The sequence below is a fragment of the Eriocheir sinensis genome, chromosome 33, assembly GCF_024679095.1.
Source record: "Eriocheir sinensis breed Jianghai 21 chromosome 33, ASM2467909v1, whole genome shotgun sequence".
Classification (NCBI taxonomy): Eukaryota; Metazoa; Arthropoda; class Malacostraca; order Decapoda; family Varunidae; genus Eriocheir; species Eriocheir sinensis.
This window is the reverse complement of record NC_066541.1, coordinates 1,582,060-1,604,625: the sequence shown is the minus strand read 5'-3', so window position 1 is coordinate 1,604,625 and position 22,566 is coordinate 1,582,060. Positions and strand designations below refer to the sequence as shown.

The following is a 22,566-nucleotide window of genomic DNA, read 5'->3' as shown; positions in this document are numbered from 1 at the left end:
ATGGATAATCAGAAATGCAGGACTATGAAAAATTAATTGAAACGGAGGCTCAAGCTCAAGGCAAGGAGGTTACGGCTTCTGAGAGCAAAGGCTTTATGGAGCGTCGTCAACGAAAAATTTTCTCCAGAACCTCGAATTCAATGACGTTGCACAGCTTAAGGGATCCCTTTCCTCTCTTGCCTCCTCTCCTCTTTTACGGCATGACCGAAATCCCCCAAGTCCTTCTATATTGAAATTCTGACACACACACACACACACACACACACACACACACACACACACACACACACACACAGAAACTAACGATTCACTTGCAGATCCTAAATTCTTCACCTCTTGAATTCCATGAAACTTACACCACTGACGCCTCCTTACCAAGATCACCCCATCACCATCACCAACACCTATCACCATCACCAACAGCTATCATCATCACCATCACCAACAGCTATCATCATCACCATCACCAACAGCTATCATCATCACCATCACCAACACCTATCATCATCACCAACAGCTATCATCATCACCATCACCAACAGCTATCACCATCACCAACAGCTATCATCATCACCATCACCAACAATTATCTATCATCATCACCATCACCAACAGCTATCATCATCACCAACAGCTATCATCATCACCATCACCAACAGCTATCATCATCACCATCACCAACAGCTATCATCATCACCATCACCAACAGCTATCATCATCACCATCACCAACAGCTATCATCATTACCATCACCAACAGCTATTATCATCACCATCACCAACAGCTATCATCATCACCAACAACTATCATCACCATCACCAACAGCTATCATCATCACCATCACCAACAGCTATCATCATCACCATCACCAACAGCTATCATCATCACCATCACCAACAGCTATCATCATCACCATCACCAACAGCTATCATCATCACCATCACCAACAGCTATCATCATCACCAACAGCTATCATCATCACCATCACCAACAGCTATCATCATCACCAACAACTATCATCACCATCACCAACAGCTAGCTATCATCATCACCATCACCAACAGCTATCATCATCACCATCACCAACAGCTAGCTGTCATCATCACCATCACCAACAGCTATCATCATTACCATCACCGACAGCTATTATCATCACCATCACCAACACCTATCATCATCACCAACAGCTATCATCATCACCATCACCAACAGCTATCATCATCACCATCACCAACACCTATCATCATCACCATCACCAACACCTATCATCATCACCATCACCAACACCTATCATCATCACCAACAGCTATCATCATCACCATCACCAACACCTATCATCATCACCATCACCAACACCTATCATCATCACCATCACCAACACCTATCATCATCACCATCACCAACAGCTATCATCACCAACAGCTATCATCATCACCATCACCAACACCTATCATCATCACCAATAGCTATCATCATCACCATCACCAACAGCTATCATCATCACCATCACCAACACCTATCATCATCACCATCACCAACACCTATCATCATCACCATCACCAACAGCTATCATCATCACCATCACCAACAGCTATCATCAACACCATCACCAACAGCTATCATCATCACCATCACCAACAGCTATCATCATCACCATCACCAACAGCTATCATCATCACCATCACCAACAGCTATCATCATCACCATCACCAACACCTATCATCATCACCATCACCAACAGCTATCATCATCACCAACAGCTATCATCATCACCATCACCAACACCTATCATCATCATCATCATCACCAACAGCTATCATCATCACCATCACCAACACCTATCAACATCACCAACAGCTGTCATCATCACCATCACCAACAGCTATCATCATCACCATCACCAACAGCTATCATCATCACCATCACCAACACCTATCATCATCACCAACAGCTATCATCATCAGCAGCAGCAACAGCTATCATCACCATAACCAACACCTATCATCATCACCATCACCCTAAAATGCAACGAAAGTATAATTGACAGGCTTACAATACTTCCATAAAAAAAATAATAATAATAATAATAAACCTTAAAAAATAAAGATCGTGACAAAGGGATTAATGGAAACAGTGATAAAAGGATGCAAAAACATTCCGCATATTTCCTCTTAAGCAATGCAATGAAACGCGAAACTGTTTAGAGTGGAAATAATAAATTAAAAAAGGATCATTTGTGTTTCTTGTTTCTGCCAGGGACACATTTTAAGGAATATGGAGTGGGGGGGGAATGTGATCCACCCCCAAAATACTTGGTCTATGATTAATTTTGGAGTGATCATAAAATGTTTATCATTATCCAAGATACGTTGAGCAACAAAGTAGTTGACACACCACAAAAATCAGTTTCTAGATACGGTCCTGCTGGGTGTCTATGGTGTTATTTCGAAACTTCTAGGAATTATTTATTTTAGCATTATGTTTATGTTCACTACATTTTTTTTTTCCAAGTGTTCGGAGTTTGGTGCCATTCTTTACGTACACTGTTTTCTTCATTTGACGCAGAATTGAAAGGCAGGGGTGTTATATGGTAAACTAAAATAAAGTTGGGGGCATATCCATGTGCAAAAAAAAAAAAAAAAAAAAAAAAAATGCGTCGGCGTCCGTCGCCTGCACCTCAACTCTTAAACCTACATATTGAGGAAGAACCCGTTCCCCCGAAACACATGCAGGGCCAGTGTGACATCCGTATTACCATAGTTTATCTTCCCTGGGTTTCCTCAACTGCTTATTTATCGACTAGCCAGAATGATAGGATCAACAGGGCAGGGGGGCTGTGTGTCTACTCTCCAAGCTAGAATCGATCCTGGGCCCGCGGATTCGTAGCTAGGTGTGCTAAACTCTACACCACGGAGGCTATACGAGGCTAGACACACACACACACACACACACACACCTTCACGTTACAACACCGTCCCATTATCAAAACCACATATTCACAGCACTAACACCACCATCATCAGTAGGCACACCACAACCGCCACACTTTCACTATCTAACAAACTAATATATATCTTCTGCCGACACACACACACACACACACACACACACACACACAATGACCTCGAACGAAAACGAAAGCTGTCTAACTTTAACAACGAAAAAAACAAAAGTGTGCAGGTATAACTACTCTCAGATTTTTATTGATTTATATTTGCGATAATGAGCTTAGACACACCTGACGAATCTCTCTCGCGCGCCGTGTATCAGAGGTACCGTAATGTAGGTTAGCAAGGTGGCAGCATCGTACAATAGCCTGCGCTCCATGGCCTTGTGTTGCGGGCCAAGTAACCTTCTCTTCCTACCTCTCCGCTTCTGCTTCCTCTCCCTTCCCTCAGTCTTAGGCCGCCGCCCGTCCCTCTCGGTGCCTCAATTCTCAGCCACCCACACGTCACCTCTCAGCCACTCGTCCTCCCCGCGGTCTCCAACAGTGTACATACCTATAGGCTACTTGTGTCGGCCTGCAGTGCTTCGAGAGGTTGCGATGGTATTGGCGCGGTGGTTAAAGGTTCGGTGTAACTAAACTGTCCTTTGATGAGTGACTTTTTTCTGGTATTTTTTTGTGGTACTGTGGTATTTGATGTATTTTTTATATGGTATTTTTCGCTATCAGAACATATTGGCAAAAACAAGTAATATTTAGCAGCGGTAAGTTTGTACATATGGATTCAGTTACTCAGGTTATCTTACTTTGTTTGGCCATTCTGACGGAAATGTTGATTTTATTTATCAGTAAAGGAGAGGAAGTCAGGAGCAGCGTAGGTAAACACTGATTGATATTAGCCCAAAACGAGCATCAGATTAACTGGAAGCAAGTCAAAACTCGCAGCACAGACCGGCAGTATCAGCCAGAATAAGACGCTATCATACTTGAACTTTTGTGCGGTGTGTATAGTGGCCTTGCTTTGCTCCTATCAAATAAGGATACTGACGCAGACGACGCCCTTTTAACGCTAAATCATGTATGCAGCAGTGACCTTGATTGCGGAGAGCCGCCACGCGACCCTTCATTGCCTCCGCTGCGCGCCACGCCGCGGACATGGCCAAGGTGAGTTGCAGGGCTCGGCCAGGCTACCGTCGCTAACCTGTGATGTGTGTACACTTGTCCGGGGAAAGTATTGCTGATGCATCCTTGGCCTAGTGCCTATAGTAGCTGCAGCCCCATCCGCCGGACTGTAGTGACCGAAGACAGGCCCTTGTGAGTGACACTCCCGCCGCGTCTACACCAACGTTCATTAATGCTTATAGATAGATTGATAGATAGATAAATGGAGATAGATAGGTAAATAGATAAAGATAACAAAATTCAGCTTTCCAAACAGTAATAATCAGTGGAATATATTACCAAAAGAAGTTGAACAAACAAATATATTCAGTTTTAAAGAAAAGTATAGCCTAGTTCATAAGGACATAACGAGCTTGACTCAGTCCTGTAAAAATATTATCAACAGGTAAAAACATGCGTGCACTTAATATTTTCTACACGCAAACGAAAATCTCTATTCTTATTAACCTTTTGTAACATCTTTTAGATAGGTAGGAAAGCCATTTACCTTACCTTGAATGAGAGGACTTGTGGGGAGTTATGTAACTGAAAAATTAAATATACACAGTCAACTGTCAAGAATTTCCAATGTTTATATATTATTCACTTGACACATTTACCTTATTCAATCTCATTTTAAGTGGGTGCATCTTCATCATGTTGTGTTCTAGAGTTGGCCCTTGATCCTTCTGGCGGCCTGTCTCGTACTGCTGATGGAGGCCAGCGCCCGCCCTGATGCTGCAAGGAATGGCGGGGCACATGTCAAAACCAGACCCATCCTGCGTGGCTCACGAGCACGAGTCGAACCTGTCAAACGTAAGGCTCTTAGGTCCAAGCCAGTGAGCCAGCGGATCCGGCCGAGGGGCATTCCACAACCTCAGTATTACTCTTACCAGCCTTACTACCAGCCACCTTACGATCCTACTGGCCACGGGGATCCACAGTTCTCTTTTTTCCAAGGTGAGGGATCCATAATTCCCCTAGCATAAGGAATTAAGAATGTATCCAATATTGGCTCTCATTATATTTAAGGACTTTGTAAAAATGGTGCATGATCCAGAGCATACAAATGACACCAGATGAATATGAATTAAGGCACTTTTTTATTTATTCAACTTAAATTTAAAGATATAACTTATAAGCCATTTGACACATTAAATTAGACTAAGTACTGCACCCTGAATTCGACTTTCAATGTCATTCACAAATCAAAAAGTTGCCATCTAACTCACTGATGCACTACAAATTACAAGTCATGTTCAAAATTTCCAGGGAGATGAGCAATATTTGGATGACGTCCACTTCAACCACTCCCTATCTCTACTTCAGTGAAGTGCCCTTAATCAAGACTACTGTTCTTGTCCTCCAACTGTCAATTATTCTAGTTATCAGTACATACCCACACACTGCAATTCTATGTTAACTCTGGGTAACATGTCAAGTAGTGTCTCAGTAATTCAGAGAAGGATATTTGACTTACATTTTTGGGTGCTGGATCCTGTAAAATATTGTAACAATATTTGATATTTGCAAGAGTAAAATATACTGTGTCAGGTGTAGTGTTTGGTGAGCCTATGTTCAGTTGCATCAGTTTCTCAGATAGATAATAGGGCTACCTAGGCACAACAGCTAGACAAGATCTGGAAACTAACACAACTGTGAATGTTTTGTGCTTAGTGAGGTGGTGTTACAGAGAGCCTCTTGAAAGCACAACAGCAAAAACACCAATAGTAACACCAGGAAGTGGAAGGAATGGAGTTTGTATAATAATAAGTTTACTGACTCCTTTGAATAGACATAACATTCACCTGTACACAGCTGACCACCTTATCTTGAATAAGGTGATCCTGTTCACACAGATATTGGTTCCTACTTTAGTTCCATATGGATTGTATTTTTCTTTATCATCAAACTACACTTGACAATGTGTAAAAAATATAAATACAAATTCTGCTTCTCTAAATATCACAAAGTTAAATCAACTTCTTCATGCACAGCGTAGAGAACAAGAGTCAGGAATGCCAAATGATCTGAAACCTGGACACCTCAAGACAACCAATCAACACATTTAGCGCACACAAAAGAATATTCCATCATTATTACTGGACATCAACAGCAAGAATTAAAAACTTACACGCATAACAATGATGGTACAAAACAGGACTAAATAAGATACCGAGTGTTATTCCAAAAGAAATACCACAATGGCAAGAATTATATAAATGCCTCTACTGATGCGTCAGCTGGCACAATAACACTGTCAAGAGCCAAATCACCAACTCTAGAATTAATTAATTTCATTCATCTGACGTGATAACAAGCTCAATCATCATTTTCAACATAAGTTGTAATTTCCCTACTAACTTATTTAATAATTGAAACCAAAGCTTGCTAGTCAATTACTCCAAAAATTACATAACTATAAAGCAAACTGAGTACATATGCTAAAAAAATAATGTTGTTTATATTTATATATATGCCCATGTAATTTTTTTTTTTTTGGCTACTTGTGATGACAATCAATCCCCTGCAAGGGCTCAAGACACCACTATTGTTACAGTCTGCCTCCTTGGCATTCTTCAAAAGCATCACCAGAGTCCTGCACTCAAGACCACACTTGCACTTCATTCACCTTTCCTATAGACCATTAACTCATCAGTCAGATTAATAATAATAATGATGACTAAAATATGTGAGCTGCTCATTGAATTATTCTTATTAACCATGAGTTCAAAAGTTATGTATAATTAAAAGATAACAATTGAAGTCTAAATGTGCTGCCTCACAACACATACCAGAATAACGTACATGTCCACTTCTTACCAGTTATAATGATATGCAATGCACATATGATCAATAAACTTCAGCTCTGGTAACATAGCAATATTTTTCTTCAAGCCACTTCTATACCCATTATTCTGGACACACACATATATCATCATCTTCACACAATGATGTACAAACCCTCACATTCAAGGCTGAGTAGATACAATATACTATATATTAGAAAGCTAAATATCTGGCCAAGTACAGCTATTGGATAGGTATGAAAATAACTCTGCATCAGCATTTTGGAGGCAACTAAAAATTACAAGACAGCAGTGCTTCATAAGGCTAAGGATAGATTTCAGGCCAAGTTACCTACACAAGTCCTTCCAACCTGACATCTTTCCCTCTTTCCACAACCAGTCATACATCCAGTCTCCATAGATGACAACTCCCTCCCCTAACCAGTTTGTGGTCATCCTTACTCTGACATTGACAGATAAGGCAGTTTTCAATTCATGACTGGTGTACCCCTGCCAATTCCTACCTGTCAGAACAAACATATACATTTTATCTCTTACACATGCAGACATACACACATACAGAATCAAACACACACACTTCTACCTTTCATATCCATACCTATACCCACACAAAAATACATTTTCATCAGACGATCTGAGACACACCCACCCACCTGCACAAACTTAGACAGTACTACGATATAGGAAGGAAAATGAAAGACAGCTTTATGCCACTCAACTAAGCCTAGAAACCTATCTTACTAATACATTTCAGTCTATAGTTAATTGTTCATCTCATCTAAATTAACAGATGGCATGTTGTTATAAAAAAAAGTACCAAACATATTCACTAATTAAAACTACAAGAGCAATTTTACAATTTTACCTGCAACACAAATTAGGAGTCTCACAAAGGTTTTAAATATTCAAGAAAAGCCAACACAAAAATGAAATTCCCCATAACCATTAAATGTTGAATTTTCTTTCTTACCTTCTTCAGGGGAGTGAAAGAGAAGAGATCAAGCCTAATGTGAGCAAACACAGCAAGATAAGACTCAAAGCTCTCTAAACACCATATATCATTGTTAAAAACTAACCATATTGAAAGAAAAGAAATATATTAACCTTATCTATGTGTGTCATGCTCCCCTTTCCCATCAAGCAATTCTCACACCCCTGACAGCTTGGCTTCATCTTGGCAGGCACTGTTTGACCCTCATCTAGAGCTTGACCTTTAGCCTTATAATAAACACAGCTATGTCTAACCTCCCCTCATTGAACACCTTAGCCCCCAACACACACATCATTTGGAAGAGATCTGCCAGACAGCCAAAAAAATAATGCCACTTTATGGGAATTCCTTGGAGACACTCAAATGTTTAATTTTAATTACTTTCTTCAGTGTATTGCAACTCTTTTTTTTCTGAATAATAGTGATAGATCAGTGGGGTGCCTTCGATTATAGCTGGAGGGAGAGTTAACATTATAGAAATATGCAGCACATAGCAATTACTGCTTTGTCTTGTATCCAGAATTGCAATCTCCTTTACTTTTACTTCCGGGCAAAGAGTTGCATACCAATCAATCTTTCTTGCCACAATGATTGCATAGTATCAACATTTCAAGAGGTGCAAAAACTTAAAATTTTAGTAACGCACTTTGGGAGTCTGGCTAGAATCTTGGTAGCTTCATAAAAATTCTTTTTTAGTTTTTTTTTTTTTTTCTATTACCAATAATGGTGTTTTACTCATCCTTTTTCGCTTTGGTGTCTTTGGCATCCTCTTCATCAGAATATTCTGTTGGCTGCTCTCCAGGCTTTAACAATTTGCCAATGTATTCGTACTTTTCTGAAGGCAAAGAGGGAAAAATATTAACCATAACATGATATTTCTTTGGACAAGCTTTTCTCATGTAAGAAAGAAACAAAATGGCTAGTTTAACTTCTGTAGCTACAGGAACACTGAAAGACATGGTCAGACAAGTAGGCAGGTGGGCATATAAGGGGAAGGTCTGGACAGTGACAAATGTAAAACAGTTGGCACATGAAATAAGATACTGAACAATAAACCATAAAATACTAGATGTTGACAGGCAAGGAAACAGACAGGATATACAAGTTAGGAAAAAAAAGACAATACAGAGAGCATGGTGTATATACTGACCAGTGAATTGCATCTCCCACTCACGCACTGAGTCCATCTGCATGGAGGATAGGTCGCTGAGGTCGTCATAGTCCTCCTTGACATCATTGACACTGAAGGTGGCCAGTGCCCGGGTGGCATCACGGCCTGCAAAGGCTGCATAGGGACCACCTGTCAAAGCAAAGGTGGTTTAGTTTGAGGATCTTTCTACTCATCTGACAACAAAGGTAGTTTGCTGTATTTTACATGTTTTATCATGCAAATTTCTCAAAAATGACTTCTCAATCTTTCCTTAATTTCATGAATATTTTTACTATACCGGTACCACTCAAATAGCATATCTAAGGCACTGGCAGCTTGCTTGGTCTAGTACCACTAAGTAAACCATTTATAATTCTTTGAAACTATACAAAGTAACCCATTATAATTTGTAGCCAAGCTCCACATATCCCATCAACCAATACTGAAAGTCAATTCTATTCTTTCTTTGCCTTTTCCCTTCCTCCTCCAAGATTCACCCCTTCCTACCCAGAACCTATTGGTCATTCATGTAACTCTGTCCTCTTCAAGATGATTTTATGCACAGTGGAATTAAGGGCCATATCCCCGTCTCCCAAGGAAAACTTGGCATTTCCAAGGTATCTCCAGACCTCCCTTGGACCTTTCCCTTGGGACATAATTAGGGATTATATCATCATTTATGCATAATGAAGTGCTAGTACCTATATTCTCATTTGTGTATGATACGTGAATTTCAGTCCACCTCGACCCGAATATGAGAAAAAAATTAGATACAAACACGTTTATAAGACTTTAGTGGAGAATTAAAGAAATAGGGCGATGTTTTCCTGCAGGGTGTCACGTTTATTGACAGAGTAAAGTACGTTCTATAAAGTGAAATGTATGAGTGAGAATTATGTTATCAGAATAAGAATTACATTTTGTTTATTCATAAGTGTAAGTAGAACTGCGAAATAATCGGTATCTCAAGCTATACGCTCTTCACATAGAGGAAGCGGTAACACCGCGTGTTCCAACAATGTTGTCAGCTGATCCGTGGACCACCTCCTCGTCAATTCGACTTTTCTCATCCATATTTCATACATGAGGTAAGTATTACATCATTAATCATCTCCTGTGCTGGGCAGGAAGGTTTATATAGGGAAGTTACTCAGATTTCTTGCGTACAAAGGACAGAGGATGCTTAAAAGGACTAGGGAGGCCTCCATCACTTCAAAACTCGCACTAGCGTGCAGGTATCACAAAAAAGGATTCAGCTGATCATGTGTTTATTTATGTGTTTATGCATTCAAATAAATTAATAAAAACATCATAGAATTTACTATGGTGGCCATGTTAATAAGGAAAGGCATAGATTCCTGCATATAGAAAATGTTAAGGACGCCAATTACTGTTAACCGAAAGCTCTAGATTGCAGTGTTTACCAGATGAGTGTTTCACGGAAGGTTTTGATCTGGCAAACCTGCAAGGTAGGGAAACGTCGCTTGACAGAGATATGGGCATAAGACACTTAGACATTAAATTCCTAGTAAATGCTTTCAGGATAAATTGCTATCCCTCAGCTAAGTAGTGGATGCAACCTCATGTGCTCTGGTGATCTAATAGTAAGTAAAAAAGCTGGGTGTTGGAATATGACATTCTTCTTCAATAGAGGTCATAGTAGTCTTGTGCCTTTCTGGGGTCTTTTGAAGCTCAAGAAGCATTAAAATTGATCAAGTAATGATGCACATCTTATCATGTGTGTGCATGTGCATGTTTTGAAGGGTAGCCCATGTGTCAATCTTTCCTCACTAAATGAAAACCTCTCATATCCAATCCTTGTGATGCATATTAGTGCAAGATAGAAAATGCTCATGATGGTGATAAAAACCCCTCTTAGCCATTACCATCACCAGCACCACCAACACATGACTCACCAGGACCGTAGAACTTCTTGCCACGGGTGACATCAAAGATCTTGCCATTGACGCCAACACACACTCTACTGTGCTCTCCAGTGCCATCATACTGCTTCAGCTGTTCCAGAGTCATGTCCTGTCGTTTCAGCTTTGGTATGGGTGGCTCCCTTGGTCCAGATGCTGATAGATGAAAGTAATGTTTTATAACATAAGTTGAGAAAATTCATTACTATGTAGTGGCCTCCAGCAAACATGGGGCCAAGAATAATCCCACTTGGGCTTGGCACATACAGTGGTTTCTCATCTGGTCCTCCTATATATGTCAGACTTCATAGTTTCACCGACAAGAAGAGATGAGGCCCATGAAGCTATATATCACCTCACTTATTGACAATAATAAATTTTGAATTGCTATATATTTTGAAAATAAGAACAATTGCACAATAATAACATCTGTACTATAGTGCATGCAAAATGCAAATACTTAGCCTTTGGAGTATTTCAAGACCATTTCAAATTATTTCAAAGCTTTTGACGGATAATGTGAATGAACTTCTTGCCTTGATATCATCACATTTAATACCAAAGTATTTTTCCTCCATTCTAAATTAGCTTATACATGTGCTCTCATAAACTGATGACCTGCAGTGCTTACAGAGGAAGGGAGGGAGGGAGAGACCTACTGAAGCCATTTTGTGCAACCAACAAATTTTTTTGCAGTATTTCAGTATGTTTAATATATACCAAATAAGGTTAGAAAGTTTAATTGTCATAAATTTACAGCAACGTCTCCCTCAAAAAGGAGGTAGAATAGTAAAAATTGTAATTTTTAAAAAGGGTGCAGATATTATATTTTCATGTAATTCTTTCACACAAGTAATAATTAAAGCAACAAGAACAATCACAAATAGATAGAAACCCTAAAATTTTGAGGGACCAAGGAGGGCAGAGCATAGGTTGACTTCAAATATATATTAACCTGTCTTTTGGCGATCCCCAGAAAGTCCTTCTTAAGAGCATGCGTTTTCCTGATATCCCTCAGTCACTTAAAGATGAGCACGCACACACGCACACACACACGTGTGTGTGTGTGTGTATTAAATATATATATATATATATATATATATATATATATATATATATATATATATATATATATATATATATATATATATATATATATATATATGTTGAGTTCAAAATATAGTGGGTTCACCAGAAATCTGCCCTTAGCCCGCTTCTGTTTATAACAGTAATGGAGGAGGCAACAAAGGAAACAAGAGGAGAGGCACCATGGGAGGTGCTGTATGCAGATGATTTGGCCTAGTAAATGCAGAGACAGCAGAAGAATTGAAAGAAAAGTTTAATAAATGGAAGGAAGGAATGGAGGAGAAAGGTTTGAAAATTAATATGGAAAAACAAAGTACAGGTAACTCTCGATTTACGCGAGTATTGTGTTCTTGAAGAGGTCGCGGAAATCAAAAATAATGTAAATCAAACAAGAGGTAGGTTTCTATCGAAAAATATATATTCACTTTATTCAGGAAGGGGGGGGGAGAGAGAGAGATAGAGAGAGAGAGAGAGAGAATATCCATATCACCGAGATATCCACTCAGGCACTTAGTCTCAGCCTCACTCGTGTGAGGAAGAAATGAGGGACGCCATGAGCAACTGGCTAGTATTGGTACCGGTATCGAGCAGTCTGGTACTGGTAGCATACCGTTGAGCTGGTACCGTTAGGTACTGGTACCAGTACCTGCCCACCCCTATTGTTGAGTAGCGTGGCAGCGTGGGTACTGTATTGTTGTTCAAGTGGTGCGCGAGAAGAACTTAGCTCAGCTGTGTGGCCGCGGCGCCATGTGAATCCAGTTGCGTGAGACATCTGGTGGCCACTCCATAAAATATCACGTATAAGTGAAAAAACGTGTAAATTAAACGTTTATTTGGATTTGGATCAGGTGGCAAGAGAGGGTGTCCAGTGTAGATGTAGATAACATATGTGGAGAGGACCTGGAAACAGTGCTCAGAAGAGAAAAACTCCGATGGTTTGGACATGTAGAGAGAGCAGGTGAGGATACAGTGCTGGGAGCTGTGGAGAGATTAGAGGTAGAAGGAAGGAGACCAGTTGGTAGACCTAGGAAAACGTGGAGGTGTATTCAAGAAGACTTGGCATTGATGAGATTGGATGAACATCAGGCAGAAGACAGAGTAGAATGGAGGAGAGCCATAAAGCATCCAACCGCTCAGGAAAAGAGAAAACAGATGTTAAACGAGATGATGGTGATGATATATATATATATATATATATATATATATATATATATATATATATATATATATATATATATATATATATATATATATATATATATATATATATATATATATATATATATATATATACAGTATATTCTTTATACAATTGGCCTAGTGCTGGTAGACTTTTATATTGGGCCTTTAGGTCAGCCCCCATCAGTTAGTGACGAAGGCAAGCGTTTTTATAGAAGCAACATTCTTGTTTCTCCCATGCTACCCCCAAGAGCTCCACTTGAGTTTTGCTGGAGTCTGTGTTGATAGATGGTCATCAGGACAGCATGTGGGTAGTCTTAGGTCACTCAGCAATGACTCTATATTGTCAGCTTTTAGTGGCGGGTGGGACTTCACCCTGGATCCTCCAGGACACCACACCCGCACACTGACAACTCAGCAACTGCTGCCCCTCCCCGTGTCCTGGGACAATGGGTTCTAACATAGGCTCAAGGGCAGAGGTGATGGAGATAAGCGATGATGCACATGCAGTTCTGTGGCATATGCCACAAACTTTACAGGAATTGTTTGGCTGACCTGAGTAATCTATTTCATGGACACTGACAATTCATTTCAGGGTAAAATATGATGCTTTTTCAGGAGGATAGTAGATATCACTGTAAAACAGCTGTAAAAGTGCTAAAGCTAATTTAGTGCAGATTTACAATAAAGCCCTTTTCAGTAAACGAAATATCTCTATGACAAAATTAATCATATTTTACTCAGAAATAAGTTAGTGTCTTGAATAATTGAGGAATATCATCAAAATGCCAAGGAAAGCTATTCTGTGCTGTGCCTGTTAGGACACCTTGGTCAGCTGTCTTGAGCCCTGGATAGTAAACTTTCAATGCTGAATTTGCTAAGGCCAAGAAAATCTAGCAAGGCAACCAATAGCTCTGACATTAACTCCTTCAACCTGAATTATGTTAATAGGTGAGGTACTAGATCCAGGACAATCCTGGATTCAGAAGATCTAGAGGAAACGTATTTAGAACAAGTATCAGATCATTATTGCTATACAGCTCTGAGACATGGGCTCTAATGAAGAAGTTGGAGGATATGCTGGTTGGCTGTGATCGTTGTATGTTGAGGTATATGGCTGGGATCACATAGAGAGATGGGGTGTCCAGTGAGGTGGCAATATGTGGACTGAAGGAGCTGAGTACAGTGCTGAGAGTATGGAGATTGAGGTGGTTTGGACATATAAAAGGGAAGGAGATGGTGAGACACTGGAGAGAACTGTTGGGGTGGAACTGCCAGGTCACTAACCACCAGGCAGGACATAGAAGACATGGAAGCAGTGTGATGATGAGTATTTGGCACCACTGGCCATTGGAGAGGCTGAGGCAATGGACAGAAATCGTTGGAAGCATATCATCGACCATCTGACTTCATAAAAAAAAATAAAAAAAATTAAAAATTGGGAACACCTAACTACAAACAGATGATGATGATACTGGATGCAGGAGAGATAAGCCTACCCCCCCTCTCTCTCTCTCTCTCTCTCTCTTTACATGTTAATCCATGTATTCATCGAGATCAGTGGTTCTTAACTTGGGTTCGACCAAACCCAAGGGGTTCAGCGAGCCAGTCTCAGGGGTTCTGTAAAGATCCTCCCTAAGACATTGCAATTTTGCAATTGAATTTTAAGCAAATTTTCTTTAATATTTTTATAGATTAAAATGGAATCCATTCTCTGTACCTATTATCCAAAATCAATATACTCTTGAATTTTGAAGCAATTTTTCTTCCACTTGTAATCTTTTTTTTTTTTTTTTTTTTCCATTATACTTGAGGGGTTCGGCTACTGTGCGGAGGTTTTCATTAGGGTTCGGCTCCTCTGAAAAGGTTAAGAACCACTGATCTAGATAGATGGCTAGATAGAAAGATGAGAAAAATGAGAGAGAGAGAGAGAGAGAGAGAGAGAGAGAGAGAGAGAGAGAGAGAGAGAGAGAGAGAGAGAGAGAGAGAGAGAGAGAGAGAGAGAGAGAGAGACTCCCTCCTCTCTTTCTCAAATATAATACAACAGGCTTCAGCATAAATATGTTAGTTATTCAAAACAATTTTCTGAAGATAACAGACCACAGAAAACAGGTACAGACCTGTTTTCCTTAATGGATGAGTAATTATAGTATGATATATAGATACATCACCAAACTGAAGAAGTTGAAAGGTATTTATCTTAAATAACTCTTACTGCACTCAAGTGTTAGAGACCATTTCTTTCTGGACAATGTTATCATACTATTCATATTTCATTATAATCCTTCGTGTAGAAATTTACTAGTTTTTAAGATTTTAGCAGCTGATTGAACATCAACAGGTTACCATTTCAACGGCAATAAGTTGTTATTTAAGCAGCAACAGGTTCCTATCTGTAGCAGTCATAAGTTTTTATCCGTTAGATTTAGGTGAGATTCTGTTTGTTTAAAAACAAATTCAGTTTAGTGGTGGCAAGGCATCCTGAATTGGGTGTACTTCTAAATAGTAATTAGCCATTAAAGTAACAGAAATGATCTTAACTTACCACTGCTAAAAGAGCAACCTAGTGTTGATTAATTACTTAAAACTATATTATAAACAAACAGAACTCTACTTAACCCCTAAACAGAGGGGATGTTCTGACATTTTCCCGAATATTGCTCAATTTCCACTATCAATTTCATGGCTCTGCCTATACCAATAGCTTTAAATTTATGGGCATTTCTTTTATCCATCCTTCCTCCTAAATCTGCCACAAACCCAAAGTCTCAACATCATAAAGTGCTTCTGTGGTGATATGATGAAGTGCAGTAACTTCTAGTTCACAGTGCTCAGCCCTTTGTTTGAAGCGGTGTGTAGGTTGTGGGTGGCATGGTGTGGCAAGCGGCCCTCTCCCTCCCGGGACTCACGACCATAGTATTAGTCCTCCCCTTTGCCTTCCCGTCCCCATCCCCATACACGTGTCTGGGGTAGGTATAAACCGCCCAGTCCCCTTCCTGTCCCCGGGGCAGATATGCGGGCAAGAATAAGACCAATCTGCACGCCATCATAATGTTGGCAGCACTTTCAAACCAATAATTACAGAAAACGAGATAAATAATGCATTTTTCACACACCATTGTATTCATATACCTACATTATATATCATAAAATAAAAAAATAGCGTAGTTGATCTACAGGTAAATAACAAGTAACACGAATAAGTTAATTTAAGAGATAGGTTGGTATCCATGACTGGTCACACACACGCAAGCACCCACACTGGAGTAGCCAGGTCGTGTCATTTAAGGCATTTTTTGCCTCAAATCTCCATGGTCTCAAACAAATGCCCTTTTTATGGTATATGTTAAGTGTTGCCATAATAATGCCATATTTAGTCATCAATCTATTGTTTTCTGCCATTTTGGGGGACAATTATAAAGGAATCTTCAGGAAAAAAATTACTTCTTGTACAATATGAAACTTAATAGAACAAAGTGTAGTAGCATTCTCACCTATGTTGTATATCCTTCGTGATAGTTTATTCAAAGACATAAGAAACTTCTTAACATTACTTCCATTTACCTCCTGCAAAACATCATCACTTTTCTAAGGCATAAAATCCTACTCTGATGATCAAAATATCCCACTGAGTAATACTGTTGGGCTAGCACTGATGGAGCGAGCACCCAGTCTGTGCTGCTGTATGTTTACAATCAAATGGGAACACCAGAGTCTTTACACACTAAAAAAAAGTTTGCAATACAATATCAGTCATAAAAATATTCTGATACTTTTAAATATATTTCTTTCTATAATAACAAATAGAACACTTTATTTATGAAATATACGAAGGGGAAGCTGAAGATGTCCTGGTTCTCACCCCGCGGAGTCAACACTTTTTCGACCCCGTCCGCTCTCTCTCGAGGTAGTATTAAACAACCCCAACCACGCAGGGACGTTTAATACTGCAGTTCACAGCCAAGGGAAAGGGAAGGGAAGGGAAAGGGGATGGGGAGATTAATACTACAGCCGTCAACCAAGCTACAAAGCGCCTTCATCACCATCATATTCTGAATATGATAACCCTGAAGGGTGGTGGGATGCATCCTCAGGATCTTCAATATCACTTCCACCACCACTGCAATAAGACTGATCTATAGGATGGCCACCAAAGTGAGGTTGCACAACGGGGCTCAGCCTTTCTGTTAGGACAAGGAGTTGGAGTTCAACACTTCTGCTGACACTGTGTTCACCCCTAACACTCCTTCCAAAGCTTGAAAAGTTACTTTCAGCTCTCCCAATTGCATTCACATTGAGGGCTCTTTTGGAAGCAAGAGGAGGCTTATGAAGTCAAGGTCACTGGCCGTGGATACTCAGGCGCGGAATCAGGTGAAACAGATCCAAAAAACTCTCCTCCTGCCTTTGAAACAGTCAAAAAAACATTGAAAACAGCACAGAGCAGTTGTGAAGCACCCTAGGCATTACACTGACCCCAAAATTCCTACACAAACTTAAAATTACAATGGAAAAAGGCAGACCGGAAAAAAAACTATCACCTGCCCTTTAGGGGTTAAAATTGTCAATGGCTTACTAGTAAACTGTCACCACTAAAAATAGTGACTGGATAATAGTTGGACCAACTGTTCAACTCATCAGTTATAATTGTGATTTATTTGTTCAACCATTTTCATACTAACTGTTTGTATGTATGTGAGTGTGTATGTGTTTCTCCACAACCTGATCACTAGTTGGACTCGCAATCGCAAGGAAGTACCCTCCTGATTAGAGCAAGGTTCATTCAATCAATCTCTGGGTACTGCCAGAGCCTCACACACCACACTCCCCACCCCCCCTTCCTCAAGGAGGGACAGTAACCACTCTTAGTCAGCAGAAAAAGACATCCTGAGCAGGGTTCGAACCTCTGTCTGCACGCTATGAAGCCTGGCCTGTCTGTGTGTGTGTGTGTGTGTGTGTAATTCACAACGGCCTGATCATGAGTTGGACTTGCAATTGTCAGCAAGTACCCTCCCAACATGAGCAACCTCATGCTCATTATAGTCAATCGTAACAGGCCTCTATGTACCGTTGGCTGCTATGTACCACCAGCTGCTATGTACCATCCCTGGCTGCTATGTACCATCCATGGCTGCTATGTACCATGATTATAGCTATGTAACATTATTATTAATATAATTAATAATAATGTTTATTTGTTTGCCACGCAAATAGAGAATAGAGCAAATAGAGCTCTGCTCATTATTTGCTTCGAAAAGGGCAACTTAGGAACTCCAGTGGATCTGCTCACTATTTGCTTCGAAACTCCAGTGAACTTGCTCAGTATTTACTTCCTAACTCCAGTTATCCTTTTTATACTACCATGGCATCAGCACTTTTCCTTTGCTCAGGATGTGGATTGTGTGTTCGCCCTAGACAGGAAGCCCCTATCTGTGACGGATGCAACAAGTGGCGCCACTGCTTATGTGGTACAGCAACATCACAATCTGAGTACCGGAATATAGACAGACGATTGAAAGCTGGTCAAGTTTTCATGTGGTGTTGCCCAGACTGTCCTGACTGGATGGAAGTTTCAGGTACAATTATCTTTCTGTTTGTTAGGGGCCTTAGCTTTCTATTGCATGAGCATTTAGATAAGGATGGGTGGGAGAGGAGGGGTACTAATTTATGCCCATAGACTCTCTCTCTCTCTCTTGTACACAAACAGCCGTAGAGGACTCATAGGTCTGTTGTTGTTTGCCTTCCTTTGTAACTCTCTCTCTCTCTCTCTCTCTCTCCTCTGTATTCCTTTATGTATTTTGAAGTCATTTGTAGTCATTTAGGTTTAGTTGTACCCCTTTGCATTACTATGTATGTACCTTGTTACTTACTCACTTTCCTGTCCCACTCATGTTTTCCCTTATCCCTCTTATTTTCATTTTCCCCACTCACTTTCCCCTGTCCCACTCACTTTCCATCCCCCCCTCTCACTGTACATTTGCTCATATTTTTTACCCTGGTTTCAGGTGATGCCGATGATCCTTTTAATGCCTTCCCAGTCGAAGAGCAGCCTGCAACAATCAACAACACACCCAATGGCTTCAACATCACACTTCCTATTGATGACATCACGCCAGCTGCAGAAACATCATTAGATGATGAAGCATTACCAACAACGATCCTTGCAGACACTCCTGTGACCTACAAAATTGTTTCCGGTGGAACAAGAAAAGGCAGCTCTCTCCTCGCTGATTCTTTGGGTTTTACGTACACCAGGAAGAGAGAGTCATCTGTCTCAGTCACATGGATATGCAGCTACCGTGGTAAAAAGTGCTATGCAACAATTTCACAGCAAATAGGAACAATGAACTTCAAAAGTGGACACCACCAACACACACATCCTGGGGATCCTGGTGCTGAACTCAAAGCATCGACACGAGCTTTCGTTAAAAAGTCTGCTTTGGAATTTCCATTTGCATCATCAGGGGAAATAGTAAAGAAATCACTCTCAAGCTGGGAAAATTCAGATGTTCCCTTACCAAATATAAACACTCTAGTCAGATGCACCAATCGCTCCAGGGAAGGACAATGTCCAAAACATCCTGAAGATATTAGTTTTGAATTAAACACAGATCGTGTTCCACAGGACTTTCTGCAAGCTGATCTATTGGAAAATGGACAACAGCATCTCATATTTGCAAAACCAATTCAGTTGCAACACCTGTCCAAATCTAAAGTTTGGTACATGGACGGAACTTTTAAAATTGTTCGTACCCCTTTTGTTCAACTTTTTAGTGTGCACAGTTTTATAAAGAAGGATGGAATGATGAAACAGGTTCCATTGTGCTTTGTCCTAATGTCAAGAAGAAAGAAAAAGGACTATGTAGCTGTCTTAAGAAAAATTACTGATTTAACGTCAACATCTGTTTGTGAAGTTGTTTTGGATTTTGAAAGAGCACTATGGTCAGCAGTGCGAGTGTGCATTCCCGAGGCTTCCCTTCATGGCTGCTGGTTTCACTGGGCCCAAGCAGTGTACCGCAGAGTGAAGAGACTAGCTCTACAAAATGCCTATATTAATCAACTCGCTGTAAGACAATTCATTCGGCAGATAATGGCGCTGCCAAACTTACCTCCATCTCATATAGAGCCAGCTTCCTACTTGGTATCTGGTACATAGCAGCCTTGTTTGGTACATATAAGCCAAAGCAGTGGTACATAGGAGCTGGTACATAGCAGCCGACGGTACATAGCAGCTAGCATTCATAGTCAATCTATGGGTACTGCCAAGACCTCACACACCACACACCCCAACCCCCTTGCTCAAGGGGGTACAGTAACCACTCCTTGTCAGCGGAAAGATTCCAGCCTGCTGAGCAGGGCTCAAACTGCTGCCTGTCAGGTCATGAAGCCTGGCAGCGCAGTGCTCTAACCAATTGAGCTACGGAGTGGTGTGTGTGTGTGTGTGTGTGTGTGTGTGTGTGTGTGTGTGTGTGTGTGTGTGTGTGTGTGTGTGTTTGCAACATCCCCTGCTCTGTTAGTTCTAAGCTAATTTGGTGGGTGTCATAAAATGTTTTGAGGCCTTCTAAAACTTGACTTTTACAAGCTTACCAACCATTAAGTCGGTGTAAAACAACAACACTGAGTCCCCATGTCTCTGCAGACCCCCAAAAGAGTAGGCACCGGGCGGCACAAACACACAGCAAAGGCTGGCGTATACTCAGTTTTGCATGATCAATAGTACCAAGCAATTCGTACATCCACTCATGGCAGCAGTCCTCGGAGGGCGGGGCGGGCACGTCACGGCCCCGCCAGTGACAGCAACAGCCACGGCGAGCCGCGGCAGTCCCTGGTGAACCCTGGCCTGGCAACCCTTCCCGGCAACATTAAGTAAAGATGGTAATGAACCCAGCGGCTGCCAGGCCCCAGCACGCGGCCCCCGGCCCCGCCGCCCCTCTGGCAGTGGTGACCGGGGCTGCCCCGCGATGGTGCCGCGGCAAACACGGCTGCCTCCGTGTTGCTGCGGGGACGAGCACAGGCCAAGGATTAGCTGTGGGGGAGAGAACAAGCCTTCGTGCACCTCACCTGCCCCACTGCCATCCGACGGCCTTAGGATTTTGTAAATGAGGACTGCACATACTCCCAGTAGGAAGAGGTTGAGAGGCGAAGTGAATATCTCATAGGCGAAAGAGGCCAAATAGGACTCCTGGCTGGGAGAGACAGCCTCTTCCTCCGCCATGTTGTGCAGGGGACTGACACTCGCCGGACCGGCCGCCGCCTTCTTCTTTTCACCTGTAACGCTTAGCACCACCACACCCGCTCAGAAAGGATGGGTCTCTTTTACATTATATAACTCATATATTAACAAAATAACAAAAAAAAAATATCGTAGAAATTAAATATGAGATTGAACTGTGGGTCATTTTGTAATTTCACTTTATATTGCTTGCCGACATTTTTAAACATATTGACGTATATTTAATTAAAACTCGCACAGTTAATAAGGAAATAAGGCTCAACATAATAGTAAATTTTAAACTGGATGGTAATATACTTCCATGGATTTAGTACATAATGTACGCCTGTTATTCATTCCCCTTCTGTATCGTAAGCCTGTAATATTGTACTCGGCGTCATCCTAATTTTTGGAACGCCTTTTAAAATTCCTCACTTCCTGTCCTTCATGTTGACGCTGATTTTCCCTTTTAAAGCTCAGTTTTAACTTGAAAGCTGAAATTTAAAATGCCGGCATTCAAGTAATGAGGAATGCAAATATAACTATACTACGTCGTATAACATAGACATATTTTTTATGTATTTCATATATATGACCTATGTGAAGTTGGAATAAGAGCCATAATACATGTTTCATACACATTTGTATTGCTCGATCATTTTCTGTCGTTTATATGATAGCATATATAGCCCTCTCCACAATCATTATCTAGCAATTATCTGGACCTTTATCTATAATAGTTATCAGGAAATTCTTATCTTGAACATGACACCCCTCAGGATGCAGCTCACAGTACCGTCAAGGTTACAGCTTCGAATCCATATGACGGGGACAAATGTACCCAATATATTTGCCTTGCCCGCAGCAGGTGCGTCCACAATCGCCTGCAGACAAGTTGAAAGCACTAGCTGTTGGAAACACAACAGCCGACATCAGGATACATATCGACAACACTGTTTGGAGATAATGTTTGTTACAATGTTGGGCAACATATGATGGCAATAAGCATACCTGTCGTCTTACGTTTTTTGCGTAAGTCTTACGTAATTTCGATGATTTTCAAGTCTTACGGCGTAAGTTGAAAATCTTACGTTTTTTCTCCGCTTGCGATGTG

The 22,566-nt window shown here is 40.7% G+C and overlaps 2 protein-coding genes and 1 long non-coding RNA gene across 3 annotated transcripts; 2 read left to right on the top strand and 1 right to left on the bottom strand.

Annotated features, from left to right (window-relative positions):
• Positions 1–3,379: 3,379 nt before the first annotated feature.
• Positions 3,380–5,658, top strand: LOC127006515 (uncharacterized). The gene is made up of 4 exons (XR_007759613.1): positions 3,380–3,568; positions 4,031–4,108; positions 4,777–5,065; positions 5,378–5,658. It is a non-coding gene; the product is annotated as an uncharacterized LOC127006515 (long non-coding RNA).
• Positions 5,115–21,482, bottom strand: LOC127006513 (membrane-associated progesterone receptor component 1-like). Its single transcript, XM_050876467.1, has 4 exons — positions 21,302–21,482; positions 10,973–11,134; positions 9,057–9,206; positions 5,115–8,741 (listed from the first exon to the last, which is right to left on the bottom strand). Exons 1-4 carry the CDS (start codon positions 21,453–21,455, stop codon positions 8,638–8,640), a joined length of 570 nt encoding a protein of 189 aa, XP_050732424.1. The 5' UTR covers positions 21,456–21,482; the 3' UTR covers positions 5,115–8,637.
• LOC127006512 (uncharacterized) lies at positions 12,167–20,967 on the top strand. Its single transcript, XM_050876466.1, has 2 exons — positions 12,167–18,816; positions 19,246–20,967. The coding sequence occupies exons 1-2, from the start codon at positions 18,603–18,605 to the stop codon at positions 20,394–20,396; spliced, it is 1,365 nt and encodes a 454-aa protein (XP_050732423.1). The 5' UTR covers positions 12,167–18,602; the 3' UTR covers positions 20,397–20,967.
• Positions 21,483–22,566: the final 1,084 nt, after the last annotated feature.

Bases quoted from the DNA above. Each gene is read 5' to 3' on its own strand.
- LOC127006512 (XM_050876466.1), top strand. From the start codon at position 18,603: ATGGCATCAGCACTTTTCCTTTGCTCAGGATGTGGATTGTGTGTTCGC. The intron at 18,817-19,245 runs GTACAATTATCT...CCCTGGTTTCAG, and splicing joins TGACTGGATGGAAGTTTCAG to GTGATGCCGATGATCCTTTT.
- LOC127006513 (XM_050876467.1), bottom strand. From the start codon at position 21,455: ATGGCGGAGGAAGAGGCTGTCTCTCCCAGCCAGGAGTCCTATTTGGCC. The intron at 11,135-21,301 runs GTGAGGTGCACG...TTCATCTATCAG, and splicing joins GTCGGATGGCAGTGGGGCAG to CATCTGGACCAAGGGAGCCA. The intron at 9,207-10,972 runs GTGAGTCATGTG...TTGCTTTGACAG, and splicing joins CAAGAAGTTCTACGGTCCTG to GTGGTCCCTATGCAGCCTTT.